Source organism: Trachemys scripta, chromosome 10, assembly GCF_013100865.1.
Source record: "Trachemys scripta elegans isolate TJP31775 chromosome 10, CAS_Tse_1.0, whole genome shotgun sequence".
Taxonomy (NCBI): Eukaryota; Metazoa; Chordata; order Testudines; family Emydidae; genus Trachemys; species Trachemys scripta.
In genome coordinates this window covers 15,716,534-15,744,014 of record NC_048307.1, presented here as the reverse complement: position 1 = coordinate 15,744,014, position 27,481 = coordinate 15,716,534, and the positions used below count along the sequence as shown (strand labels likewise).

The 27,481-nt window shown below is 42.7% G+C and overlaps 1 protein-coding gene across 1 annotated transcript in view; it reads left to right on the top strand.

The window, feature by feature from the left end:
- Window positions 1–5,040: 5,040 nt before the first annotated feature.
- METTL9 (methyltransferase like 9) overlaps window positions 5,041–27,481 on the top strand; it is a 38,854-nt gene continuing 16,413 nt past the window's right edge. The window contains exons 1-3 of the mRNA XM_034784289.1: window positions 5,041–5,379; window positions 14,198–14,388; window positions 17,760–17,969. Of these exons, the coding sequence (XP_034640180.1) occupies window positions 5,206–5,379; window positions 14,198–14,388; window positions 17,760–17,969 (575 nt within the window). The 5' untranslated portion in view covers window positions 5,041–5,205. The remainder of the gene's footprint in view (window positions 5,380–14,197; window positions 14,389–17,759; window positions 17,970–27,481) is intronic.

Sequence of the window (27,481 nt, the reverse complement as noted above, 5' to 3'; positions counted from 1 at the left end):
AGGCAGTAAGTACAGGGAGTTCCTCTGGATTGAAGTTAATCTATTCTGAACCAGTGATTCACTGCATGGTCTTGGGTAAGTCTTGAGTGACATCTCTGTGCCATAGTCAACACAGAACAGATGCCTCATCAAAAAGCAAACACAATATGTCAGTTGAGTTGCCCCGGGGAAACCAGTCAGAAGAACTTTGGTCACAATTGCACAACTGATGTTAAAATTCTCTGTTCCATAAGCAATTTGCCAAATCCTGAGAGGTCAGGACTCCTGGATGAGGTTCCTAGTGAATTAAAATATGTGAATGTGTTTTGTGGGTGGGGAAGGGAGGCTGGATGTTAGTGTAACCTCACCCAAATCATGGTGATTGTGTTACTGGTATGTATTTGTATGTTCTTCTGTGAGATGCCATGTATTTAAAATAAAATGGAGCCCCAGTAGTTTCAAGAGAAACTTAGCCAGTTGGCTTCCCTTGCCCTAAACTGGTGGTGAGGCTGAAAGTGAAGCAGTTTAGTAGCTTCAGGCCTAGAAGCTGAGGTGGAACTCAGTGTATTTTGGTGTGGGTGAGCTGCAGTGGTGGATGGCTGTGATGAGGGCATGTTGGATATTAAATGGTAGGGTGAAGCATAGAGGAATTTCTCCTCTTTTGGAAATTTTCCCTATGTTTCCACAAGCCATACACAGCTTGTTTGGTACAGGACTGTCATCTTTTCAGGATGCAGAGGCCTAGACCCCCGTACCCAAAGCTCTCAAGAGCCTCTGTGATAGGCCCTTGTGGACCCTATTGTGTGGAGTAACGAGAAAGGGTTTTGCCCTGTCTGAGCCCCTCTGGGATGTGATTCACCCAGTGTAGGTGGGGGAGATTTGTAGATGGGGAGATAAAGAAGGTGGGGGCATGGGCACCAGGTTTGTATAATTTTTGGTGGTGCCCAGAACGGGTCGCAGAACCGTCCCGTCCATAGGATGGAATGGGGCAACTGCCCCGAGCCCCATGCTTTGGGGGGCCCTGCGTTTCAGGGGGATACGGGGTCTAGGGTGGCCCAGGAGATTAGGAGAGGGCCTGGGGCCGGCAGCAGAGAGCAACTCAGCCCCAGTACGCCCCTGCTTCACCCTCTCTCTGCCCCCATTCCACCCCTTCTCCCAAGCTCCCGCCCCGCCTTTTTCCGTCTTTCACCCCTTCCCCGAGCGACGCCAGGAGCCGGTGGAGCAGGGCGGCGGGGTGGGCTGGGGGCATCCTGGTCCCTGCGTCCCCCTGAAGCGCAGGGCCCCCCGAAGCACGGTAAGCCCAAACATTGGTGGAGCCAGGCCCATGTTTCTATGTACTGGTGGAGCACAGGGCCCATATAATTCGCCGCCTATGGGTGGGGGTGCTAAAGTGAAATGATGGAAAGGGCTTTTGGGGTGAGGTCTTCCTCAGAATCTGGGCTCAAACTATGTTCATCTATGTGGTGCCCTAAATAACATAACTTCTTATTTCCAAGGACACAATTTTTCTTGTTTAGCATTAGTCCTGTAGACTATATATTACTCAGGACACTTTAAAACCTTTTCTTATGCTCCTGAGCTTTGTACTGGCCTACATCAAAATATCTTCCACATGTACAATCACCTCCTGCAATCCTTACATCTTTGCACTGGAAGATTTCAGAACTGCTAATGACAAAAGATAAATGCTGGAAACAGTATCAGCTAAATTAAGTAATGAATATAGCAGACTAGATTCTGAATTTACTTACACAGGTTTTACATAAATTTCACTACATTGATTTCAGTGGAATTACTCCAGATTTAAATTGGTGCAACTGAGAGCAAAATCAGGTTCCATGAGTTTAGCACTATCTGGATGCAGCAGGATCTGCCAAAATCCACTTGCAGAATTAAGCAGTGAGGAAAATATGTGCACATGTTAATTTGGCAATTATATCCCCTAGTGTGGGAAGAACGTATCTTTTTCTTTTAGCTGATTAAATACAAATCAAATCAACACATATTCTCACACTCTACTCCTTTTTATGACAGGAACTGTAGGTGTGCTCCATTCTCTAGGTTCTGTTATAGCTGCAATTATTATTTGCAGGTTTACCATTCTGCCTAGTTCCTCCTTCATTATAGGAAATAATGTGACTGGAATTCTGTGAGCTGTGTTAATGCTATAAGGTATTGCCCCTTCTTTCAGGTTTGTCTGCACTGGTTCACACTTCAGAAGGCCCATGCCCCCACATCTAGATAAAATAAAGGTTAATTGCGTGATTGAAAGCTGTCTAATTACATTACTTATATACTGTCACTCTTGGTATAGTCCTGCGTTGTCCCCTGATGCTCTGATTGCCTGGGTAGAATATTGAAGCACAAGGTGCATGAGGTAATATCTTTTATTGGACAAACTTCAATTTGTATTCAATTGAATACAAAAAAATTATTATTTTCTAATAGCCTGAAGTAACATCCCAACAAATGATGGCCTTCTACCAAATCAGAAATGGACAACTATGCAAGATCGACTAAATAAGACCTCATCATTAATGTAAACCTCTTTGTAGATAGATACCTGTTGGCAACACTTGTATCGAGTACCTTGTCAAGCCGATAAAGATACTGAAATTGTTATAATCTGAAGAACCTCCTGAGGAACCTACTATGACTTCATAAGGGCCTTTCCATCCCCCACTAAATGGGTGTTGCTAAGAGAGGCAGGGGGATGGGAACTGAACAAAGCGTTCTTTTGGTGGGATGGACCTGATGGTTGCAGGCTCTAGGTGAGGCAGGCACTGCTGTGTAAAGGCTCTGGCTGAGTTAAAATGTGTGGGTTTTTGGCAATGTGGTCTGGTGGCATTCCCTTGGATCCCCCTGAAACAACAGTAGTGTTAGCTGTGGGATGGTGATTAAATAAACCCATGCTATCAAATAGAAGCAGGATATACATAGCGGCCACAGCTATGACCAGAAAGAGCCAAGAAGGAACAAGCTAAGTTACAGGCATGGGAGAAAGGAACAAAGAGGGCTTGAAGGGAGACAAAACTGGTAGAGATGGCATGGATAAATAGGAGACGGGTCATGTGGAAGGGAATGCAGAACCAGTGAAGGGAGCCATGAGATCAGCGTGGTTAGTGAGGAAAATGAGTTTGATAGCAAAATTGGGACAGATTGGAGCAAGGTGGTGTCAAGAAAGCCAAAGACCAATTGGTTACAACAGTCCCTTATCTGTTATGCAGCATTGCTGCATGCTCTTAAATATCTGCTGCATTCCACCCTAGTGGTCCTGATAGGTAAAGTTATTCTCTGTGTATAGTTCGGTTTATAAAGCTCTTTGGGATCCATCAGTAAGAAATTATATACAGTACAACTTTCTACCAAGTGTAGCACATTTCATATACACATTGTCCCAAAATTATTTTCAGAAATAAAATTCACAATTACACAGATTGTATATGTTAAACTATAGAAAAATTGTTGTAAAGATATTATATGGTTAAATTATGGTGTTCAGTTACAAAACTAATAACTGAGAGAAATAAGAAGCATAGGCAAAAGATTAAAGATATCTTAAGATCAGATTGTAAAATAGCTGATGAGGCAGAGCAGAACAGGAAGGCTGTTCTAGATGGTGGGAGATGCAGAGAAAGCGCTGTCACCAATAGTGGACACGTTAGGGAAACCAAGAGAGAAGTTGTACAGTTGTAAGTATATTTTGTTAAAAATAATTTTAGAACTATAAAGCTGGAAGGTCTAAGGATTAAGTCTTGAACTCACTGGCATCATAGGTTCAAAAACTTGGCAGGGCTGACTTACAGTTTTGTCATTCTGAGATAAAGGTCAGTTCCATATTATCTGTCTTTTTGATGCTACTTTAAGAATTGAGAGTCTGTCTGCTCTGTGTAGGCATTAAAGATGTTAATGGCAACAGGGATATGTATGAAAAGATGGAAGGGGATGATGTCTTGTTTCCCTGGTCAAAGGAGGGGGCAGGGCCCTAACTGTGTATGTGGAAAGCTCTATACAATACTCATAGGTTACCTAGGGAGGTGGTGGAATCGCCATCCTTAGAAATTTTTAAGCTTGACAAAGCCTTGGCTGGGATGATTTAGTTGGGGTTGGTCCAGCTTTGAGCAGGGGGTTGGACTAGATGACCTCCTGAGGTCTCTTCCAACCCTATTCTTCTATGATTCTCATCTCATTTGGGGAAGGGGGCAATGTGTTGCTTGGGTTAGGGAAGCACCCCTGTGCCTGTGGGATAGGAGGGAAGGATGGGTCTCTGTGAAGCAAGTAGAGTGGGTTTGAGTGTACAAACACATACACACCACACCTATCCACCATGCTCCATAACAAGTGGCCATGGGGGATATGGCCCCATCTGTCTGTGTAAGGGTTACCAGATGTCCCGATTTTATAGGTCCTGATATTTGGGGCTTTGTCTTATATAGGTGCTAATTACTCCCCACCTCCTGTCCCGATTTTTCATCCTTGCTATCTGGTCACCCTAGTCTGTGTGGGGGAGAGAGATGTCTCTTGATTGGGGGTTGGGGGGAGAAAGGAAGGTCTGTCTGAGCCTGTGGGTGAGTGACTTATGCCCTTTAGCTGTGGGGCAGAATGGCAGTGAGTCTGCCTGTGAGTGGCACATGCTCCCACCTGTTCAGGGGAAATGGCCTTTGAGTGGGGAAAAGGAGTGGACAGTGAGGCGGATCTGTCTGCGGACGAGTGCTCCATGCCCCCTTTCTGAGTGGGGTGGAGACACATGCCTTCTGTCTGCTGGGTAGGGGAAGTCGGTCTGTCTGTCTGTCTGCCTGGCGTGGCACATGCCCCGAAGGAGGGGCGGTAGGTAAGTGCCATGTGCCCTCTGGGGGAGGGGTGGGTCTCTGAAGCGGGAGTTCGCAGCCCTTCCCACCGGAAAGAAAGGGGGGGAGTCGCCGCCTCATTGTGCTCCGCTCTGGTTTGAAAGCAGCGCCCCGCCGGGCGCCCACGCCGCGCTGTGATTGGTCCAGAGGCACGGAGGGGGCTGGTTCGTGCCAGGCCCCGGCGTGTCCCGGCAATGCGGTCCGGCCGGTTCCGCTGCCCCCGCTTTCTGAGTTCCATTCAGTGTGTGTGCGGGCCCTGAAGGGGAGCTGGCTGGGCTGGGCGAGATCTGTGCTGCCGCCGTCGCTGCTGCTACCGCCGCCGCCATGGAGAGAGGAGGCGGTGGCTGCGGGAGGGGGTGACTCCGCGCACCTTCCCCCGATGAGACTGTGCCTGGCCTGGCTGGGCTGCTACACCCTGTCCCTGTGGGTGCTGAGGAGGAGGATGTGGTCTGGCCCTGCCAGGTACCTGAGGAGCCCTTTATCCAGGTCCCTCTACATGAATATGATGGGCAGCCACAGCCAGCCAGCCCCGGGCACCAAGGAGAACCACCAGGTACAGCCCCGAGAGGCAGCAGCTTCCCCCCTCCCCCAGGGGCAGGGGCTCCCCGCCCCCATCCGGCCCCCGAGAGGCAACACCCCTCCCCCAAGGAACAGGGTGGGGGGACTCTGCTGAGAGCACCATGCACGGGGACTCTTTCCCCATCCAGCTCCTTAGAGGCTGCCCCCCACCCCAGGGAACGGGAGTTGAAGGGTGTGAGAGCACTGGTGAGGGAGGGAGAGGTGGGAGCCTATGGGGGGGGGGGCACAGAGTATAACGGAGACGGGGGCACTGAGCACAGGGAAGTGCACGAGGGTATGATCTGTGGGGCACAGAGTACAAGGAGTAAGACGCTTGTGGAGTGGAGTGAGAAGGACCCAGACCAGAGAGTCCAGGCAAATGTCTGCTGGCGTGAAACAAAGGGAGTGGATAGCTGATTTTTATTGATTAGAAAGTTTGTGTTTGTTCTCTGTGTAAAAGATATTTAGGAAATTTTAGTACTGTACATAAGTTGAGAAAAGCAGCACAGAGAGGAAAATTTTTAGTGCAATATAGGTGGATTTTACAAAATTGTACAGTGCACTTGAGTACAGTTGTAAATGTTAATTAAAATGATCCAGGATAGCAACGTATGGATTGAAGATTAGCTCAGAGGTTGAAAATAAATAGTAACAATAAATAAAGTCTCAAATTGCAGAAAGGTGCCTCAAAAAGGATTCATGAGGTTCTACCTCCATGCTAGGCACGGGACTTGATGACTTCTCGAGGTCCCTTCCAGTCCTGCTGTTCTGTGATTCATGGTTGTGATTCATGTTAGGATCTTTATTTCACTTCTTGATGATCTAGATAAGGGAGTAAACAGAACCTTAATGACAGTTGCAGATGGTGTTACATTTGGTGGGGTTGCAAGCACGAAGACAGAGAAATGCCAACTAATATAACTGGGGGAAAATAATCTGAAATATAGTGAAAGTGAGAAACTAGGCAGCAACGAAGTTTAGAGAGACTTGGATTGATGGTGGACAACAAGCTAGGTATGAGTTTGCAATATGATATGACTACAATGAAAGCTTAATTCAATGTTTGGGTTGCATATGCATGTGTATTGGTCATTTCATGGAGGAAGAAGGGACTATGCCTTTTCAGTCCAGCTCTTCTGTGATATGACTGCACCTGGAATATACTGAAAGCCTGGAGGGAGTTCAAGAAAGAGAAATACAAATTATCATGACACTGAAGGAATTGACTTATTGAGGAAAAACTGAGTAAAATATACATATCTTGAATTATTGGGGGAAATATAGTCTATAAGTACCTGAAGGGTACAAACACACAAGAGGGAGATTAATTGCATAGGCATTGATCCTGCAAGTCCATTCCATTGAGGTGGACACAGAGGTTTTGCAGGATCAGGGTCTTTATGTGACTCATCAGTGTATAACCAGTCTTAGTGATTGGATGAGACTGAGGGATAAAATATAGGCTTAATATCAGAGGAAACTTCCTCACAGTGGAACAAAGGAGACTTTGGAAGCTCCGTAATTTGAAATGTTTAGAACTAATCTGGAAACAACAATAGATCAAGAACATGTACAATACGGAACCATTTGTCATTTTCAGGTAGATGGATTGAATGAACTAATGGGTCTTTTCCATCTCTAATTTTTGGTCTGGGTTTTAGGATTTAGCATGGATTTATTGAGTGTTTAGTGAACCTCCTAAAGAAATTATAATGAATAAAAGCTGACTAATTTCCATAGGGCTACTTGTATTAATAAGTATGATGGGATCCTAAGTACAATGTAAGGCCATGTCTACACTTAAAAACTTACAGCTGTACTGATACAGTTGCGTTGCTGTACGAGCACTAGTGTAGCGGTGTTATGCTGATGGGAGAGAGCTCTCCCACTGACATAATAAAACCATCTCAATGAGTGGTGATAGCTATGTCGGTGGGAGAGTGTCTCCTGCCGACATAGCGCTGTGCGCATGAGTGGTTATGTTGGCAAAACTTACGTTGCTTAGTGGTGTACCTCTGAACCACAAAAGTTTTGCCGACATAGCCTTACTTTTACTGTTTGGCTTTTCATCCTTATGTAAAGTAGTTAACTCACCAGTCAGGTGTGTTTTGGGTTTTTGTTTGTTGTTGACAAGTTTTGGCAATAATAGTAGTAGAGAGTTTTGAAAGTTTCTTTTGGTAATTATAGTTACTGCTTTTATTATTGTTCCATTACAAACCCTTATTTTTCAGTTGTTTATAAAACATTTGCAAAAACTTGATCCAGGCTGGAACTCAGCTGACATTTCTGTTCATGTGCAAGCAGTTAAAAAAAACAACTTTCAGTTTTGGTTTTTTTTGAGCTTTGTTAGAAACTTGCATAATGATGTACAGTGTCTTCTACTTGTATTGAAATATCTTCTTAGTTGGATGGAGTAAGGAACTTGGACTTTTTTTTTTTTTCATATAAAATAGCCAATTTGTTGGTTTCTGATGCTTTATTGCTCTCCTACAGATCAAAGGTGATTTGAGCTGCAGTGGTTCTGTATTATAAGTTGATGATATTAGGCTTTGGTCTTACCTCTGAATTTTTGGGGTCAGATGTTAGATAATTTTTCAAGGTAGCAGCTCTGCTAAGACCTTTACATTAATAGATATTAAAGTTTACTGTCAGCTGCATTCATATCCTGTGAAGCTGTCCATGGTTGATCCCTTTAAGGAGTTGGTTGAAATGGAAAGTTATGGATTTTATTGCACCATACTTCGCATGGTGTCTTCTTTTACCCTTTTTCTTTAGAATAATGCTGGAAGGCTTTAAGCTTACAAGAAGGACCTATCATGTTGTATTCTATGACAGGGATCGGCAACCTTTGGCACGCGGCTCGCCAGGGTAAGCACCCTGGCGGGCTGGGCCGGTTTGTTTACCTGCCGCATCCGCAGGTTCAGCCGATCGCGGCTCCCACTGGCTGCGGTTCGCCGCTCCAGGCCAACTGGGGCTGCGGGAAGCCACGGCCAGCACATCCCTCGGCCCACGCCGCTTCCCGCAGCCCCCATTGGCCTGTAGTGGTGAACTGCGGCCAGTGGGAGCCGCAATCGGCCGAACCTGCGGGCGCAGCAGGTAAAGAAGCCGTCCCGCCAGGATGCTTACCCTGGCGAGCCGCGTGCCAAAGGTTGCCGATCCCTGTTCTATGATGTGCAGTAATATGTCTGTTGTGATATACTAGATCTCTCCATCTCCTAACTTGATGGCCCAAACTAACATTTCTACAGACAGGAGAGAGGCAAAAATAATACAAGCAGATAATTTTACAAAAAAAAAAATTGTAGCCTGAAGCTTTCCTTCTTTACTGTTGCTTACAATTTTCCATGTTGTTACCACCAAAGTGCCCGGGTAGATCAGCCAGTGACTGTTTTAACCACTGTCCTCTAATTTGTTTAGGGGGGTAGGAGTTAAAAAGCTGTTGACTGCCAGCAATTTGTCTGCAATAGAGCTCTCACTGTTTCTACCACTGGTGGAGCTATGCTGGTGGTATCAACAGCAGAAAACTTTAAGAAAAAAAAAGCCTAGTGTAGATAAGAAGTGGCGCTTCAAACCATGCTACCTGCAACCATATTTGAAAGAGCTATTTGAAATATGATTTTACTAGAACTGTACCTAGCTTATGAACCGTTCTGAAACTACTGTAGAATTTGCTTCTGTATGGAAAGACTCTAAAACACCTCTTTGCTCTGGGTCTTTGTTTTGACGGAGTCAGTACTTGAGAAGCTGGACTATTTGCCTTGTTGCAGCTGTCTGCTCCCCTCTGCTTGCTGGCACTGTTATTGTGAGCCAGCAGGATATTGAAACATAAATCCTGTATCATTATTTGTATTACAGTAGTACCTAGAAGTCTCATTGTGTTAAACACTGTGCAAATATACATTAAGAGACAGTTCCTCTCCCAGCAAGTGAATGTAACAAACAAATGGAGAGGTGGAACAGAATATGTATATGTTTTTGCATAGCATTGCTACCTGCACAATTTTAGGTATTAGGACAGGTGTTTTTTGTTTTTAAATAAACGTATAAGTGTCAGCTTTCCCAGCTGACCACTTGCCTAATCCTCATCAATTTGTGCTCCTATGCAGGTTTTTTGTAAGGCCCCATTTACAGTCCCATTTCAGCTTTTAAAAAAGAGCCTTGTAAGGCCCCATCTACACTACAAATAGAATCACATTATGGAATTATGTTGCAACATGGTTGCCCTGACACAGTTCAGTTGCAGTTTGGATAATTCAAGACTTTAGCAGATTTTGGGGCATGGTTTGTGAGATCTTTGTGGCAGGAACTGTCTCTTTGTTCTGTTTGTACAGTGCCTGATACAGTGGGGTCCTGGTCCATGACTAGAGCTCTTAGGCACCACAATAACGTAAATAATAAAGTCCCTTCTACACTGTAATTTGTAATTCCCCTCTAATTGTGTTGTTATATCTCCCAACATGGTTATATTTTTAGTGTAGACAGGGCCTGCATATCAGTATCCTATAATTCCACCACAGCAGAGCTAGTAAGCAAAACATAAATATGTGAAGTGATATTAGTGTGTTTTTGCTCCTAAAAATGGTATCATGTTTGTTTCTCAGTGGCTTCCATATTAAATTTGCTCAGTTTACAAATCAAAAGATGCTTTTTCTAATTGCGTTCCTGCAGATTCAGTCTGAACTCTGAATTCAACCTAGGTTCTTTCCTTCTGATGCATTAGCAACAGTAGTAAAGATTCTGCATGCCAAATGACCTTTCTACATCTCTGCAACTACACTGTCTTCAAATGAGGCCCTCAGTGACACCGGAGCAATGCCCTTTTTTTCAGTGGGGCAGCACTGATGTAAATGATTGGAACTTAGTAAACAATCTTCTTGATAATGCACAAGATAGGAAAAATATCCTCAACTTTGATGATTAAATTAAAACAACAGAAATTATTCTGCGTGCACACAAAATATCTGAGTCATTGTCACTGTCCCTTTTGAAAGACATACCCCTGTACTTTGAATAAAAAGTGGTAGGACTAATTACAGGCCATCTGCTGCTAGTAAGTTTGCCTTCGTTTTACCTTCATGACCCAGGTTATTGTGAGGCATCTTCTCCATCATGCCATATTTCCATCAATCTCCCCCACTAAGGAATTTAATAAAGAAGCCAACCAACAATATAACATCAGAGCGATAACAGGGAATCTCAATTGGTGTAATTTACTCCCATGTCTCTTATGCTAACATAAACATTCTGGCTTGCTTGCTTAGGCGCCACTAGATATGTAACCAGATATGCACAGAGCCATGTTGACTTCTGCAGGGGACCACATTGGCACAAGTCTGCACTCATGTCAATTTTATTTCAGGATTGGGACCTTATGTTTGTATCACCTTACCATGGAACTTGTATTCCCCTTCCACATTACTTTTGGACTTGGGCAATTGAATCTAAAAGCTTATCTACATTGGGAGGTTTTCAGGATTTGCTATTTCTGATTAGGTATTCCTGATTAATGAAATGTGTGGATTCTCTTATTCCAGAATTAGGGCCTTATTCCAAATTAGTTTAATCCACTTTGGAAGTGAGTTAAACTAATTTGGAAAAAGACACTCTTACTCTGGCGTAAGAGCATTCACACATTTCGTTAATGAAGAATAATTAATTAACTTTTAATTCATACCCTCCCTTATTCCAGATTAATTTTCATGTGTAAAAAGGCTGCACCTTCCATGCTGAAAGGCCAAAAGAGAAGAGTGAAGTAAGAAAATCACTAATAAGAGGGAGTGAATTACACTTTATTCCAGCTCCTCAGATTGCAAATTACATCAGTTTAGACATGTTGGTAAATTAGTAGATGTAGGCGTAAGAACGACTTACATCATTCTCAAATTTAGCTCATAATGGATAAGAACAGCAGAACTAATTCTGGACATTCTTGGGGTTATACTGTGCTCTTTTTTTTTTTTTTTTTTTTTTTTTTTTTTGTCCCCTGCCCAAAATAGAATATTAAAGCAACCCCTGACCATGAAAAGGCTGAACAATTAGATTTTCTAGCTTTGTGATGGAAACTCTCTGATATGTGCCTACAAATTCTGATTGATGCCTCAGGAGGTTCTGAAAAGTTCCCTCATAACAGTTTGGTGTATCAGTAGTTCTGAGGTCTTAACAAAAATTTTCATACCAGTAATTGGCTTTGCTGAGGGTTTGCAGTAATTTTTAACAGGAAGATGGCTCTTTATCCCCAGAGACTTGAACTTCTTTAAAAGGGAGACCAAAGCAAAATTCCATCTGAAAACTGCTTATTCTTGGATCTTTTCAAAGGCACATCCCAAATGAAAAGTTTAGCGGAAGAGTGCTTTGGTCACAGGGAACAATACTTTGCCCTGGTCTACACTGGGGGGGGATCGATCTAAATTACGCAACTTCAGCTACGTGAATAACGTAGCTGAAGTCGACGTACTTGGATCTACTTACCGCAGTGTTTTCGCTACGGTGAGTCAACTGCTGCCGCTCCCCTGTTGACTCTGTCTGTGCCTCTTGCTGAGCTGGAGCACAGGAGTCGACGGGACAGCGCCCGGGGATCAATTTATTGCTTCTAAACTAGATGCGATAAATCAATCCCTGCTGGATCGATCGCTGCCCGCCGATCCGGCCAGTAGTGAAGACAAACCCTAGTCACCGATTCCACAGGTTTTAGAGTTCCTAGATGAATGGCAATCACCAGGCCTTCATGTTAATACAGTAGGGTGCTGGAAGGTAAAGGTGGTCACCCTGATCAAAGTAAACAAGACCAAAAAGGATCAATGTGTAGAGCAATGTGTCCTAGTGGCCGTGTATTGTAAAGGTTCTGAGTTTGGCAAAATTGTTACAACATCCACATATTAAGAGGTGTGGGATTTAAGTGTTGTGCTGCAAGTTACAGAAGAGCAACCTCTTGAGCTTTTAGAATGCATTCCTGATTGTTGTCATCTCAGGGACAAGAGTTTCGAGCTTGGGTCTGTATCCATAGAAGAGTAGAGTTTTATGTTTGCCAGGGGAAAATGGATTGGAGACTTCTGCTGTAGTTGCAGCCAATGTCCATTTTGTTTCTTATAAATTTCAGGATTTCTATATAACTCTCCCAATTTTGGGAAGTTTTGGTTGTGGGGTTGAGTCTCTATATCTGGCCATTCCATTAGTAGATTGTGTGAACTATAAATGTGTGCCATCTTGTGCTCTCCCAGTGGTATAATTACCCTCCCAGCCCACTGAGTCCTCTTTCTTGTAGGATGGAGTTCTGTGCAGTCAGGGTTGAGTCATGAAATCGGGGCCCAAGAAAGAACTGGGACAAAGCTGTGTTTTTCAGTCTCTTCTGCCCACCTCCTTTATTTAATCTCTCCCTGATGCTGCCCTCTTCCTCTGTCACTCCCATCTCCCCATTTTCCCTGGGCTTGTGCAACTGGAATCATGATCAGGCTGAACTGTGCTCTCTTCAGACATAATGCTGATCCTAATCGGCTGGAAGGCGGTGATGGTGATCAGTAAATGAGGTTCACCTTCACATCTGAGAGCACTGTCTTGCAGCGCTGCCTGCTCCTGTTGGCACAAGAAGCTGGACTTAGTTCAGCATTCAAACCCAGGGTTCCCTGGGTTTGGTGGTGCACTACCTCTAAACAACTGCTGTCTTGAGGTCTTTTATTAATGGTTCTACTTTGCTTATAGACTGTGCAACTGACCTGTTTAGCAGGCCTTTATTTTTTTGGCTACATTCATCTTAATAATTAACAGGGAAGTATGAGAAATCAGATTTAGGGCAAAGACAGCATTGGAGGAGTCAAATAGGAATGGAGGACAAAAATAATAATACAAAACAGTTAGTGATGAGCAAGGATGGAATTGCATGGTTAGGTGTAAAGAGCCAATGGATGTGTAGGTGATAAATATTCAATGGCATGGAAGAATGAGCAGAAGTAGTGGGGAAATAAATCAGTGATTGTTAATTTAATAGTGGAAGGCAAAAATCGAGAATACAGTCAGAGGTGCCATTGGAGCCTTCCTGAAACAGACAGAGAAGCAATGTCCTGGTTGCAAATAGAAATGTCTTATGCAGTTTGTGTGGAAATGATTGTTAAATAGCACATGATGAAAGGAGCTCTCCTATCCAGATTTCATTTGTCCACCAGGCTGAAAGGATGGTGCTGCCATTTAGCTGATGCTAAGGTTTGCTTTGCATGGCAAAACTTACCTATCTAGTTTGTGTTTTTAATAGTGATGTCAGGAAGAAGTTGTATAGCATAGCAATAGTCATTTAGCAAGATTTGTGGACCAACTTGTTGGTACCTGAATAGCAGGAAACATTGTCTGTCAGTTTTTCAAGGAGTGTTCAAAGGTAATGTACAGAGTCAGTGGAGAAAGGAAGGGTGTTGGCTTGCAATATAGATTAGATACTTTATTTTCTTTCCAGGGAAGGTATTGCAGGTGTATTCCTGAATTCCGTTTGGTAGGAGGCCCCATGAAGAGCTGAGTGATTGAGTTAGAAAATGGAAGTTAACTAGTGGAGTCTAACCATTCAGCTGTTTTTATAGAAGATACTTTGTGAAACAACTGTCCACGGTACTATGTAAAACACAGTTTTTAAAACATTATTTCTTCAAGATTAGTCTGCCTGCATTTGATTACAATCCAAACCTAAATTCACCTTGAATTTATTAGACTATAGAGTTCCTAAATTTATTTGTAGAACAGCTTGATATATTGGTCTTATATGATTTTCATTATTTCTTGAACTACTGTTTTTTATTGCTTAAGTTTTAAAATGTTGTTCCTTTCTTTCTCTGTAGTGGTACATGTGCAACACAGAGCAGTTGTGTGAATCCCTTCAGCCTATCTTTGTCCAGAGTTACCTTGACCAGGGAACACAGATCTTCTTAAACAACAGCATTGAGAAATCAGGCTGGCTCTTTATCCAGCTCTATCACTCTTTCGTGTCCTCAGTTTTTAGCCTGTTTATGTCTAGGACATCTATCAATGGGTAAGTGAAAAGGTGGTACTAGTACAGTTTTTTGTAAACCGAGATAGGATAAGAAAACTCTGGATTTGGATTTCCAGGTGCTCCGTCCTGCCACTTGATGCCCCACCATGCAGAGAGTAATCAGGTCTTTTCCAAGATACACTTAGCTTCGTTTTCTTCATTCTGTCAAATGCATCTAAACTACCTTTATGTAAATCATTTGATCTATATATTCAGTGATATTTTTCCAATTTCAGTTAAGCTGTGATAAAAGAAAAATGTAAATATCTAGAAGGCCAGAAAAGCTCTGTTGTATCTTTTTAAATTATAAAGAATCCTACCTCCTATTAAAAAAAAAAAAAAAAAAATTGGCAAAAGAAGTTCACGGGACTCTAAATTAGAACATAAAAGCTACTTTTTCTCCCTGTTCCCTCCCAAATTTACCATGGAGTGGGGGTCCCCTCCTTGTGATTCAACAATTATTTTCCTCCCCCCCCACACACAATTTTTTTCACTCTTTGCTTTACTTGCCTTCCCATCTCTAGAGAGCACATTGGTGGTGATTGTCCTAGTTGAAGATGGTTGTATGAGCACTGCCCATCAGAATAGCTCCTGCATTTATTGGAGGGATTGCTGCAGAGCATTTGAAAATTCTTCTCCCACTTTCCTTTCAAGGTTGTGTGCATTGCCTCCCTAGTTCTACTAGGGCGACCAGATGTCCCGATTTTATAGGGACAGTCCCGATTTTTGGGTCTTTTTCTTATACAGGCTCCTATTACCCCCAACACACTGTCCCGATTTTTCACACTTGCTGTCTGGTCACCCTAAGTTCTACTGGGAATGGAGCAAGAGACAAGATACAGAAATCTAGCCTAGATTTCCTGCATAATACAATGTGGAACTGTTACCACAGGGCCATGCGCTTAGACTCAACCCCCTCCCCCCCTCTGGAAATAGTCTTTATGGGTGTCAGCTAGGGCTCAATGGGAAAACATTTTTTCTTCTGTGAGAATTTTTGAGATTTAAAATAATTTTCCTCTCCTGAATTGGGACAAAAGTCAAAATCTAAAACTTTTGTGAATTGATAGTGTAAAAAAACAACACCCAAAAGCCTTCAGATCTAGTCAATTGAAACATTTTGTTTAAATTAATTTTGATTTCCACTTTATTATTTAACATTTTTTATTAACTAACTTTATTATGAAACAAATTCAAACAGAAAAAGGGATGTTTTGATAATTTAATTTTATACACCACATAGGATGCTTGGAGGCCTAAAGCTATGTTAAAGCTTTTGTGGTACGCTTAGGCTTGTAAAATTGGTCCGCACAATATTCAAAGCTGTCTTCTAACCCTTAAAACAGTGATTTTCAAACTTTTGTACTGGTGACCCCTTTCACATAGCGAGCCTCTGAGTGCGACCCCCCCCTTTATAAATTAAAAATACTTTGTTATATATTTAACACCATTATAAATTATGTAGGCAAAGCAGGGTTTGGGGTGGAGGCTGGCAGCTCGCAACCCCTCATATAATAACCTCGTGACCCCCTCAGGGGTCCCAACCCCCAGTTTGAGAACCTGCTTTAAAATACAAAAATAGATTTTATATCATTTTGTTTCTGGGCAGTCAGGGAACCCATCCCAAACAAGATATCAAGCTTGACTGGTGGGTATCTTGGCGGGAGGGTTGGGGTGGGAAAGAGAGTGAGTGAGGAGAAGGCTGTTCATTTGGTATCCTCATTTCTGCAGACTGTGCAAAAATTCCCTTACTATTACAATCTCTTCCCCGCCCCACTCCACCACAATCAGGCATATGACCAACTTCACCTCCGGTCTGATGCTTTGTGGAGAATGCATCTTATTATAGCTACATGCTTGACTTTTTTTTTTTTTTTTTAATTTTAAACTTCCCTTGCACGGCTACACAGTATGATCTGAGAATAGTATCTGGCTACTATGGCTAGCAAAATTATCTTTCACCTTATTTCACAACCAGATGTTCATGTGAGCTTTCCTGTGGAGTGCTTAGTTCCTTGTAGCTTTATATATAGGTCTCTTTGGTCTCCCCTTTTTCCTTCCTCTCCCATCTTTCTTTTTCTCAAACGCTTTCTAGTGCTTTGAACGACACCTCACAGTGCCTTTTAGGAACAATAGCTATGAGCCAATTATACATTGTAGACTGATATAAATGTACTGCAAGGGGGCTCTGCTTAAATGGGCTATACTCTATATTTAAAATCCCCTCCCCCCTCCCCCCTAGCCTCTGTACTAGAAATTTAACTGATGGTTTCTTCTATATCACTTAATTCAGTGTGCATCCGTTACTAATAAATTCTGCCTTTCCTGGGTGACTTCTTTCTCACCCCTCATCCTGTTTCATCATTTTTGCTGCTTATTCTCTTCAATTTCCCTGTCCTTGCTCTTGATCATAAATCTCTTTGCTGCTATGGCCTATTTGTACTAGTCATTGTCTTTCCTAAGTTTGACTTCATACCTCAAGGTAGACTGAAATAATATTCTTTATTCCCCTTGCATCTGTTACTGACCAATTCTTTCTTCCCCTACCTGCTGTCCTAACTCTTTCATCCTCTGAACTTCTGTCACAACAGCTGTAATCTTACACTATATACTCTTCAAACAATCACAGGTGGAGATGTCATTGACCTGATCTGTAGAGAATCCAATTGTCACCTGTAGCCAATTCCTTAATGAATTGCTCATTTTCTATTCCACATCCTTTTCTGTCACATATAGGAACTTCATATAGCAGTCACGACCACTGAAGTTGAGTCACTACATCATACAGTTCTAAAAAATAATCCTTTTTCTCTCCCACTATTCCAAACATGTTACCCTGTCTGCTCTTCACGTTTCTTCACTGGCTTCCTTTCCATTTCCACATCAAATTCCTCATGCTTTGTGCCTACTTACATCTCTGTTTTCACCTCCTATTTCCTCTTACCTCGTCCTTTAGGGCCAAATCCCACTTGCTGTGCTCACATGAGGTCAGTTGCCTGTTGAAGCCAGAGAGTCATCTCATGCAAGTACAAAGAGCAGGATTTGGGCTTTATCTCTTCTTCCCACTCTTGGCTTTGTCCCTTTTTTGAATGACCCCGTTCTCTTAGACCTGCATCCCTCTTTCCAGGAACCAAATGACTTCCCTCTGCCCATCAGATTTCTTTGTAAAGCCCACACCAATGCTATCTGCATGCATTTGTTATCTGATCTTTCAACCTGCGTATTGCATTTGTCTAAATTAGATTGTAAATTCCTCTGAGCAGTGACCTTATCTGTTACTTGTTTAAAATAATTTACAGAGTGCAATAGGAACATTTAAAGTCTTCCCTGTTTAAGTTTGCACAAAATCAGACACTGCCATCTTTACATTTCAGGTTGCTGGGAAGAGGCTCAATGTTTGTATTTTCATCAGAACAATTTCAGAGACTACTCAAAATAAACCCAGAGTGGAAATCCCACAGACTTCTTGATTTAGGGGCTGGAGATGGAGAGGTCACTAAAGTCATGAGTCCTCACTTTGAAGAAATCTATGCCACTGAGTTGTCTGAAACTATGATATGGCAGCTTCAGAAAAAGAAATACAGGTATTGTACTACATAGGTTGGCTTGATGTAATTCTTGATGTGAAGGGCGTAGCAACTGCCTGTAATATTTTATGAATATTATGTGTTCCATTTATTTTATTATTGTGTTGCTTGCTATATGATTTCAGGGGATGATAGTTGAGGCATGAGCTGACCTGCACATAGACAGGAAGGCAGACAAACACCATTTATCAATACAGTGCAGAGAACAATGGCTTTGAAGTCTATCCTGCCCCCCATGATGGGGTGCATAAGAGATACAGAGTGACAAAAAGAAACAGGTTCAGGAGAGAGAGACTGGCAAAGAGCTTTGGAACTGATAAATGGACAGCTCTGAGACATGAGAGAGACAGGGATTTAAGGGAAACAGACTGAACCCCAATTCTGAGAAGTGGAAGTGTCTGGATAAGTGAGGCACATCTACGCTTTAGGCGAGACAGTTATGCACGTAGACTTTTTGTTGTTTTAAAGACTGTTGTGCTGTGTTTGCTTTTGTTGTTCTTTGTTTGTAGTGTTGAGATTAAACACTATTTTGTTTTGAAAATATTGATTTGTCGCATTGTATTCAAGCACTGATAACAGCTCTTGAAAGGAAGTCTTGCAGGTGTCTAAATCCAATCAGGCCTACTGTAATCAGTTAGTGCACAAGGGACTGTATGCCAAGACCCCATCTAAAGAATGGGGGAAGTGAGAGGTTCCATTCCAGAACAGGTGAATGCAAGAGGCCTAACACCTGAGGGGTTGTACTCTCAGAGACTGAGAGGAGTCAAAGATGTGGATAGTCTTGAACTTGACACTTGAGCTTTGCTATTTCTCCAAATTGTATCAAATTTAATACTAGGATATGGCATTTCTGTAAATATTTTTATGTAGTAATTCCAAACAAGGTCCAAACTCAGTTGTTTGTCTAATGGGATATATAAAGCTGTCTAGTGGCTGGCTGGGAGAATGTTAACTCTGTCTTGCCTAGAGGAGTGGAGAGACCATATCTATAGGCATGTCTACACTCGGGTTTTAGTTTGTACTAACTCGAGTTAGTATGGATTGAAAAAGCTTGCATACACATGATGCAAATGCTTAAAGCGCACTAACTCCCTATGTGGTGTGAATTCTGCAGTCCTCTTTCAAAGTGTACAAAGTTTGTTGTGAATTGAGTTAGTGTGGACTGTTTGTGTGGACGCCATGCTGCTGAGGACTACTTTGGCAGTCCTCCAACTGCTATCCCACTGCTTTGTGGGCATCTGTGACCAGCCAGCCTGTTTATCTGTGTACCCTTCACTGCTCTGAGGTCAAATTGACCAGATGTCCCCTTCCCTATTTAAAAAACTTGACCAGGGCCAGAATTTGCTCATTTGCTGCTGGATTCAAATATACCAGTATTAATGCGATATTACCCAGAAGCTATACAACATTCCTCAAGCAGCTGCATGTAGCCATGGTGTGGTCCTTGATCTCCTCGCCATTTGAGGAGAATCAACAGTGCAAGTAGCTCTTGTGACAAGCCACAGCAATAAGAAACTCTTCAAGGAAATCTCCAAACAGGTGGCCAAAAAGGGTCACAACTGGACTGCCTTTCAGTGCTATATAAAAACCAAACAGCTAAAGCAAATGTTACAAAGACAGAACAGACAATCCAGTGCTGTCTCTTCAGTCTGCCTATTTTTTGAGGAACAGGACAAGATTTTTAGTTGTTATGCCACTACAGAGCCCAACGCCTGCCCCCGGTATAGCAGCCTCTAAGTGACCACAGTGCTCTGTCAGCCTCTGGCAAACCTGCAAGTGATGCAGGAAAGACGTCTATGTAGAGGAGTACTAAATCTCCTCAGAAAAAACACAGCTCTAAGAGATCTGCTGTACTGGAGATCCCAAGCCAAGAGCACTAAATTGAAGTCCTCGAGTTCATCTAAATCACCAGGTACCCATTGATCAGTACCAAAGAAGCATGACTGAGGTCCTATGGGCTCTGCACCAACGAAGTCAGTACTGCCTGCAGCATCTTTAATACCTCAACTGACAGACCAGAAAATGTCAGCACCACATGCGCTGCCCTCAGTGCTGCAGGCCTCTACATTATCAGTTCACCAGGTTCCTGTGCAACCTCACCTGATGCTGCAGGAGTTCAGATTTTCCAGGGATTTGTTAATCTCCAGTGAATCTAAATGTCCTTTTATTGAACTCAGGTAGGCAAGGTACCAGAGATAGCAGAAGTCTATCACCCGTACTGCCTAATACCCTTTTAACCATGCGTACGGAGAGACAAACCATCACTCCTTCATCTGCTCATCTACAAAGTCTAAAAGAGGAGAACTATCTGTTCGGGGCTCTTATGATATCTGCCTAGACTAGACTCTCCTGAGCTTGCTCCACCAAGGGATACTTCAAGGCTCATGAGGCCCCAACTTCCTCAGCATCCTCCTTGGTATGGTGAATCCTGGATGCCTTCCCTGTTCCCATATTGCTTCTCAAATGAGCACATTGGGATCTTGGGGCTGCATACTATAATAAAGAACAAAATTGTCAGACACATAGATGAACATAATTTGTTGGGGAGGAGTCAACATGTGCAGCATCTCATAGCTCAGTGGTTTCAGCATTGGCCTGCTAAAACCAGGGGGCCATTTAGGGATCTGGGGCAAAAATCTGTCTGGGGATTGGTCCTGCTTTGAGCAGGAGGTTGGACTAGATGACCTCCTGAGGTCCCTTCCAACACTGATATTCTGTGAACATGGTTTTTGTAAAATGCCTCACCAATCTATTAGATTTCTTTGAGGGGGTCAACAAGCATGTGGACAAGGGGGATATAGTGTACTTAAATTTTCAGAGAGCCTTTGACAAGATCCCTCACCAAAGGTTCTTAAGCAAAGTAAGCTGCCACGGGATAAGAGGGAAGGTGCTCTCGTGGATTGGTAACTGGTTAAAAGATAGTAAACAAAGGGTAGGAGTAAATGGTCAGTTTTCAGAATGGCGAGAGGTAAATAATGGTGTCCCCCAGGGGTTTGTACTGGGACCAGTCCTATTCAACATATTCATAAACCATCTGGAAAAAGGGGGTAAACAGTGATGTGGCAAAATTTGCAGATGATACAAAACTACTCAAGATAGTTAAATCCCAAGCAGACTGTGAAGAGCTACAAAAGGATCTCATAAATTTGGGTGACTGGGCAACAAAATTGCAAATGAAATTCAATGTTGATAAATGCTAAGTAATGCACATTAGAAAACATGATCCCAACTATACATATAAAACAATGGGGTCTAAATTAGCTGCTATCACTCAAGAAAGAGATCTTGGAGTCATTGTGGATAGTTCCCTGAAAACATCCACTCAATGTGCAGCAGCAGTCAAAAAAGCAATCAATGTTGGGAATCATTGAGAAAGGGATAGATAATAAGACAGGACAATATCATATTGTCTCTATATAAATCCATGGTACATACACATCTTGAATACTGAGTGCAGATGTGATTACCCCATTTGAAAAAAGATATATTGGAATTGGAAAAGGTTCAGAAAAGGGCAACAAAAATGATTGGGGTATGGAATGGCTTCTGTATGAGGAGCGATTAATAAAACTGACTTTTCAGCTTGGAAAAGAGATGACTAAGGGGGTATGATCGAGGTCTATAAAATCATGACTGGTTGTGGAGATAGTAAGCAAGGAAGTGTTGTTTACTCCTTCTCATAACACAAGAAAACATTCTGCAATACATTAGAAGCAAGAGGAAGACCAAGGACAGGGTAGGCTCATTACTCAATGGGGGGGGGGGGGAGAAACAATAACAGAAAATGTGGAAATGGCAGAGGTGCATAATGACTTCTTTGTTTCAGTTTTCACCAAGAAGATTGGTGGTGATTGGATGTTTAACCTAATGAATGCCAGTGAAAATGAGGTAGGAGCAGAGGCTAAAATAGGGAAAGAACAAGTTAAAAATTACTTAGACAAGTTAGATGTCTTCCAGTCACCAGGGCCTGATGAAATGCATCCTAGAATACTCAAGGAGCTGGCTGAGGAGATATCTGAGCCATTAGCAATTATCTTTGAAAAGTCATGGAAGACTGGAGGGATTCCAGAGGACTGGAAAAGGGCAAATACATTGCTAATCTATAAAAAGGGAAATAAGGACAACCTGGGGAATTACAGACCAGTCAACTTAATTTCTGTACCTGGAAGGATAGTGAAGCAAATAATTAAGCAATCAATTTGCAAACATCTAGAAGATAGTAATAATTAACAGTCAGCTTGGATTTGTCAAGAATAAATCGTGTCAAACAATCCTGATAGCTTTCTTTGACCAGGTAATAAGCCTTGTGGATGTGGGGGAAGCAGTAGACATGGTATATCTAGACTTTAGTAAAGTTTTGATACTGTCTCACATGACCTTCTCATAAACGGACTAGGGAAATGCAACCTAGATGGAGCTACTATAAGGTGGGTGCATAACTGGTTGGAAAACCATTCCCAGAGAGTAGTTATCAGTGGGTCACAGTCATGCTGGAAGGGCATAATGAGTGGGGTCCCGCAGGGATCAGTTCTGGGTCCAGTTCTGTTCAATATCTTCATTAATGATTTAGATAATGGCATAGAGAGTATACTTACAAAGTTTGCAGACGATACCAAGCTGAGAGGGGTTCCAAGTGCTTTGGAGGATAGGATTAAAATTCAAAATGATTTGCACAAACTGGAGAAATGGTCTGAAGTAAATAGGATGAAATTCAATAAGGACAAATGCAAAGTATTCCACTTAAGAAGAAACAATCAGTTGCACGCATACCAAATGGGAAATGACTGCCTAGGAAGGAGTACTGCAGAAAGAGATCTGGGGGTCATAGTAGATCACAAGCTAAATATGAGTCAACAGTGTAATGCTGTTGCCAAAAAAGCAAACATCATTCTGGGATGTGTTAGCAGGAGTATTGTAAGCAAGACACGAGAAGTAATTCTTCCGCTCTACTCCACCCTGATTAGGCCTCAACTAGATATTGTCCAGTTCTGGGCTCCGCATTTCAGGAAAGATGTGGACAAATTGGAGAAGGTCCAAAGAAGAGCAGCAAAAATTATTAAAGGTCTAGAAAACATGACCTATGAGGGAAGATTGAAAAAATTGGGTTTGTTTAGTCTGGAGAAGAGAAGACTGAGAGGAGACATAACAGTTTTTAAGTACATAAAAGGTTGTTACAAGGAGGAGGGAGAAAAATTGTTCTTCTTAACCTCTGAGGATAGGATAAGAAGCAATGGGCTTAAATTGCAGCAAGGGCGGTTTAAGTTGGACATTAGGAAAAACTTCATAACTGTCAGAGTGGTTAAGCCTTGGGATAAATTGCCTAGGGAGGTTGTGGAATCTCCATCATTGGGGATTTTTAAGAGCAGGTTGGACAAACCTGTCAGGGATGGTCTAGATAATACTTAGTCCTGCCTTGAGTGCAGGGGACTGGACTAGATGACCTCTTGAGGTCCCTTCCAGTTCTATGATTCTAGGATTCTATGAAAAGGAAGTATTTTTTTTTTTCACACAATGCAGTCAGTCTGTGGAATTTCTTGCCAGAGGATGTTGTGAAGATCAAGACTATAACAGGGTTCAAAAAAGAACTAATTAAGTTCATGGAGGATAGGTTCGTCAATGGCTATTAGCCAGGATGGGCAGATATGGTGTCCCTAGCTTCTGTTCATTCCCTGTGGGACACCTAGCATTGGCCACTGTCGGAAGACAGGATACTGGGCTGGATGGACCTTTGGTCTAACCCAGTATGGCTGTTCTTATACTGCCAGCAATTCTCCGAGATACCCAGTGCTGATAGGAATGCCAAGGTCAGTACTCCGCAATTCCCTCTTTCCCCATTTCAAGAGGAGAAGTTTGAAGAGCAAGAGAGGAGGGCTGGTGAGGTTGCTACTGCTTAGACAAATGTTTCTTTATCCTCCCTGGATGAAGCTGTTATGCCCCCTCCATCTACTGTGGATGACTTCAAACTGTCTCAAGACTTGATGAAGAAAGTGGCAGACACTCTTCAAATACTGCTGGAAGAAGTCAGAGACACAACATAAATTGTTGGACATTCTTTCTACACCATCTTTGGCCATGTGGTTCTCCACATAAACAAGGCGTTGTTCGAATCTGCCAAGACAATTTGGCAGACTTCTGCTGCTGCTGTGCCCCATCTTCCCCCCCTCCCACTCCCCTCGACCAGAGGGCAGACAAAAGTAATATGTTCAGACGAGGGGTTCTGAATTATTTTCCTACCCTACCCCTAACTCCTTGGTTGTGGAGGCAGCACTATTCAAAGGCTACCCCTCATGATAAGGATCACAAGTGCTTAGATCATAAGAGCTATTCCTCTGTCATCCTGCAGTGTAGAATTGGTAATTATCAGGTGTTCTTGGAAAAATACAACTATCTTAATTTATATGAAATTTATTTCCTTTATTGAACACCTTTCACAAGAGCTATTTCTGGCCATTATTGTGGAATGACAGCTCTTAACCAGAACAGCTTTATGGGTCTCACTCTGTCAACACTGACACTGATGCACCTCTACAGCTGTAGTTATGCGTTGAGTCTCATGACTGCAGTCATCAGGATTTCTGCATGAAGTCCAAAACACTGTAGAGGATCTCCCCTTTGATGGTCTTCAATTATTTAATGAATCCACAGGTGAGTCTGTGCATTTTCTGAAGGATTCCAGGGTGACCCTTCGTTCACTGGGCATATTACATCCTGCAAACAAGAGGAGATTTAGTCTCAGACAGTTGAGATCCCATGCAGCTCAGTTTTCCTTAAGGCCTAGGAGCTGCCTAAAAAGAAATCCAGAAGGCAGAGGGGAAAATTGTCAACAGCTGAACTTGAATCGATTCAACAGCCACCATCTACATAGTGCTTGTTTGATGTCTCAGTCAAGGGCCTCAAACACCTCCGTGATCTGGATTTGATGCTGAACTATCTTGCTCTTTCCTTCCTTCGCCCTTTTGGGGATCATCACTCTCTTTTTTGCACTTCATGGGAGCAGATTACCTCCAACAGATGAGTTTTGGAGGTTATAACATCGGGCTACTCCATACCCCCTTGAACCCCTCTTCTCCATCCCTTTTTCAGGGACCCATCTCACAAACCTCTCCTGAGATAAGAGGTTCTCTCCCTCCTGCATAGGGGCCATGGAACCAGTTCCCACTCAGTACAGAGGAAGGGGATTCTATTCAAAGTACTTTCTAATTCCCAAAAAGAAGGGAGGGCATTTCTAGATCTCACTATACCAAATACCTTTGTCAAGATACAGAGGTTAAAGATGGTAACACTCACAGATATCACTCCATCCCTGAATCTGGGGGACTATTTTGCAACCCTTTACCTTCAGGACACATGCTTTCATGTCACAATACATCTCTAAGAAGAGATTCCTACCACTAGTGTCAGGACCACTATCAGTACTGAGTCTTGTCTTTCAGACTCTCTACTACTCCCAGAGTACTTACAAAAATTATGGTGGTAGTCACCACACAGCTTTACCAATGGGAAGTAATTATCTCAACAAACATCTCAAGGGGCATTCCTACATCAAATTTTGAACCACTGTAAAGAAAGCTGTCTCTCTTCTACATGCTCATCCTTCAACTCAGCACTGCAAAGTCTTCCCTCTTACCTCTAAAGTGAATAGAGTTCATAGGGACCACTCTAAATGCCATGACTTCCAGAGCCTAACACAAAGAGGACAGATTTCTCACTCTTACATACTAAATAGCATGAGTCCAAATGAGCCCACAGGTTACTGGCAGATTGTGCCTGCAGCTCCTCTGGCACATGGCAGCATGTACCTTTGTCACATTGCACACAGACTTATATCTATGCTGCTTCCAAGTCTGGCTCAGGACAACTTATATTCCCAACAGAGACAGTCTAAACAAGTTGTTCTCTATTCCCAGCTGTGTGCTAGTCTCTCTCAACTAGTTGAAAAATCTGGACTACATGTGCTCAGGGGTTCCCTTCAGTCATCCTCCCATTGTCACAATGGTTTTGGATGCATCCCTCCTGGGATGGGGAGCTTTTCCATGGGACCACATGATCCAGGGCAGATGGTCTGCCCAGGAGTCTACCCTATATATCAACATTCTGAAGCTCAGAACAATATGATATACTTGCTAGCACCACTTCTCCATGATAAGTCAATCGCTCCATATAATGACAGACAAGTCCAGTATGCACTACATAAATTAACAAAGGGGCACTAGATTTTCCCCTTCCTCCCCCTCTGCTCAAAGGCAATCAAGTTATGGAACTAATGAATAGCTCAACATATCTTGACAGTTTTTGCCTGGACTCCAAAACACAATTGCCAACTACCTCAGCAGACCAAGATCATGAGTGGGAACTCAATAGATCCATACTCTGACAGATTTTTGTTACTAGGGGTCTTCCGAATATAAAGCTTTCAGCCACTGCTGACAACAGCAAATGTGCAAAGCTCTGCAAAGGGGAGGTCTTGGTTGCTATTCCCTGGGGGATGCCTTTCTCCTCTCTTAGTCAGTCTCCTTATATGCCTTCTCTCCAACACTGATCCTCAGAGTTCTAAACAGAACAAAGCCACAGTAATTTTGATTGCACCAACCTGGTCAAAACTGGTATGGTTTCCTTACCTCATTCACTTCTCATCCCAGCCAGCCATCAATCTCCTGCTAACATTCATTGTTCTCCCTCAGGATTTGGAAAATGTTCATTATCCCAACCTGGATGTTCTCCAGTTCAAGGCTTGGTACCTAGATAGGTCTTGGGATTAGAACTCCCTTGCTTCAGAGAGATTCAAGAAGTCTTCAAGATTCAAGAAAGGAATCTACCAGGAAAATTTACCTTCGGAAATGGAAGAGATTTTACCACTGTTACACCTATCTTTGCCCTATCTCTTGTTGACTCACCCATCTTGGAGGTCCTGGAAATCCTGTTCACTCTGAAGAAAGGAGGTCTTTTGTTAAAGCTCCAATAAAGTCCACCTAGTGGTCATCACAACTTTTCATTTTCCTGTGGAAGGTTTTTTGGTATTTGCTCATTCTGCAACTTCCAGATTCATCAAAGTTATCGAAACTCTTCCTAAATGTCAGAGAGCTCACCCCGACCTGAGATTTGAACTTAGTTCTTAATTCTCTGATGAAAGCTCCCTTTGAGCCACTAGCTACTTGTACATTTCTAAACCTTTCCATGAAAACAGCCGTTCTAGTGGCAATTACCTCCACTCAAAGAGTTGGTGAATTAGGGACTTTGATAGCTGATCTGCCTTATATGGTCTTCAAGGAGAACGTATCCCTCCAACCACCCATGGTTCCTACCCAGAATAGTCTCCAATTTACATATCAGACTGTTCATCCACAGTTTTCCATCCTAAATCCCATCAGACTAGGGAAGATGCTGCCCTTCATACTTTAGACATTAGAGGGTGCTAGTTTACTATTTGGAGAGGACCGAGCCTTTTAGAATTTTTCCAAGACTATTCTCTATCACAGATAGAGCTAAAGGAACACCAGTGTCCACCTAGA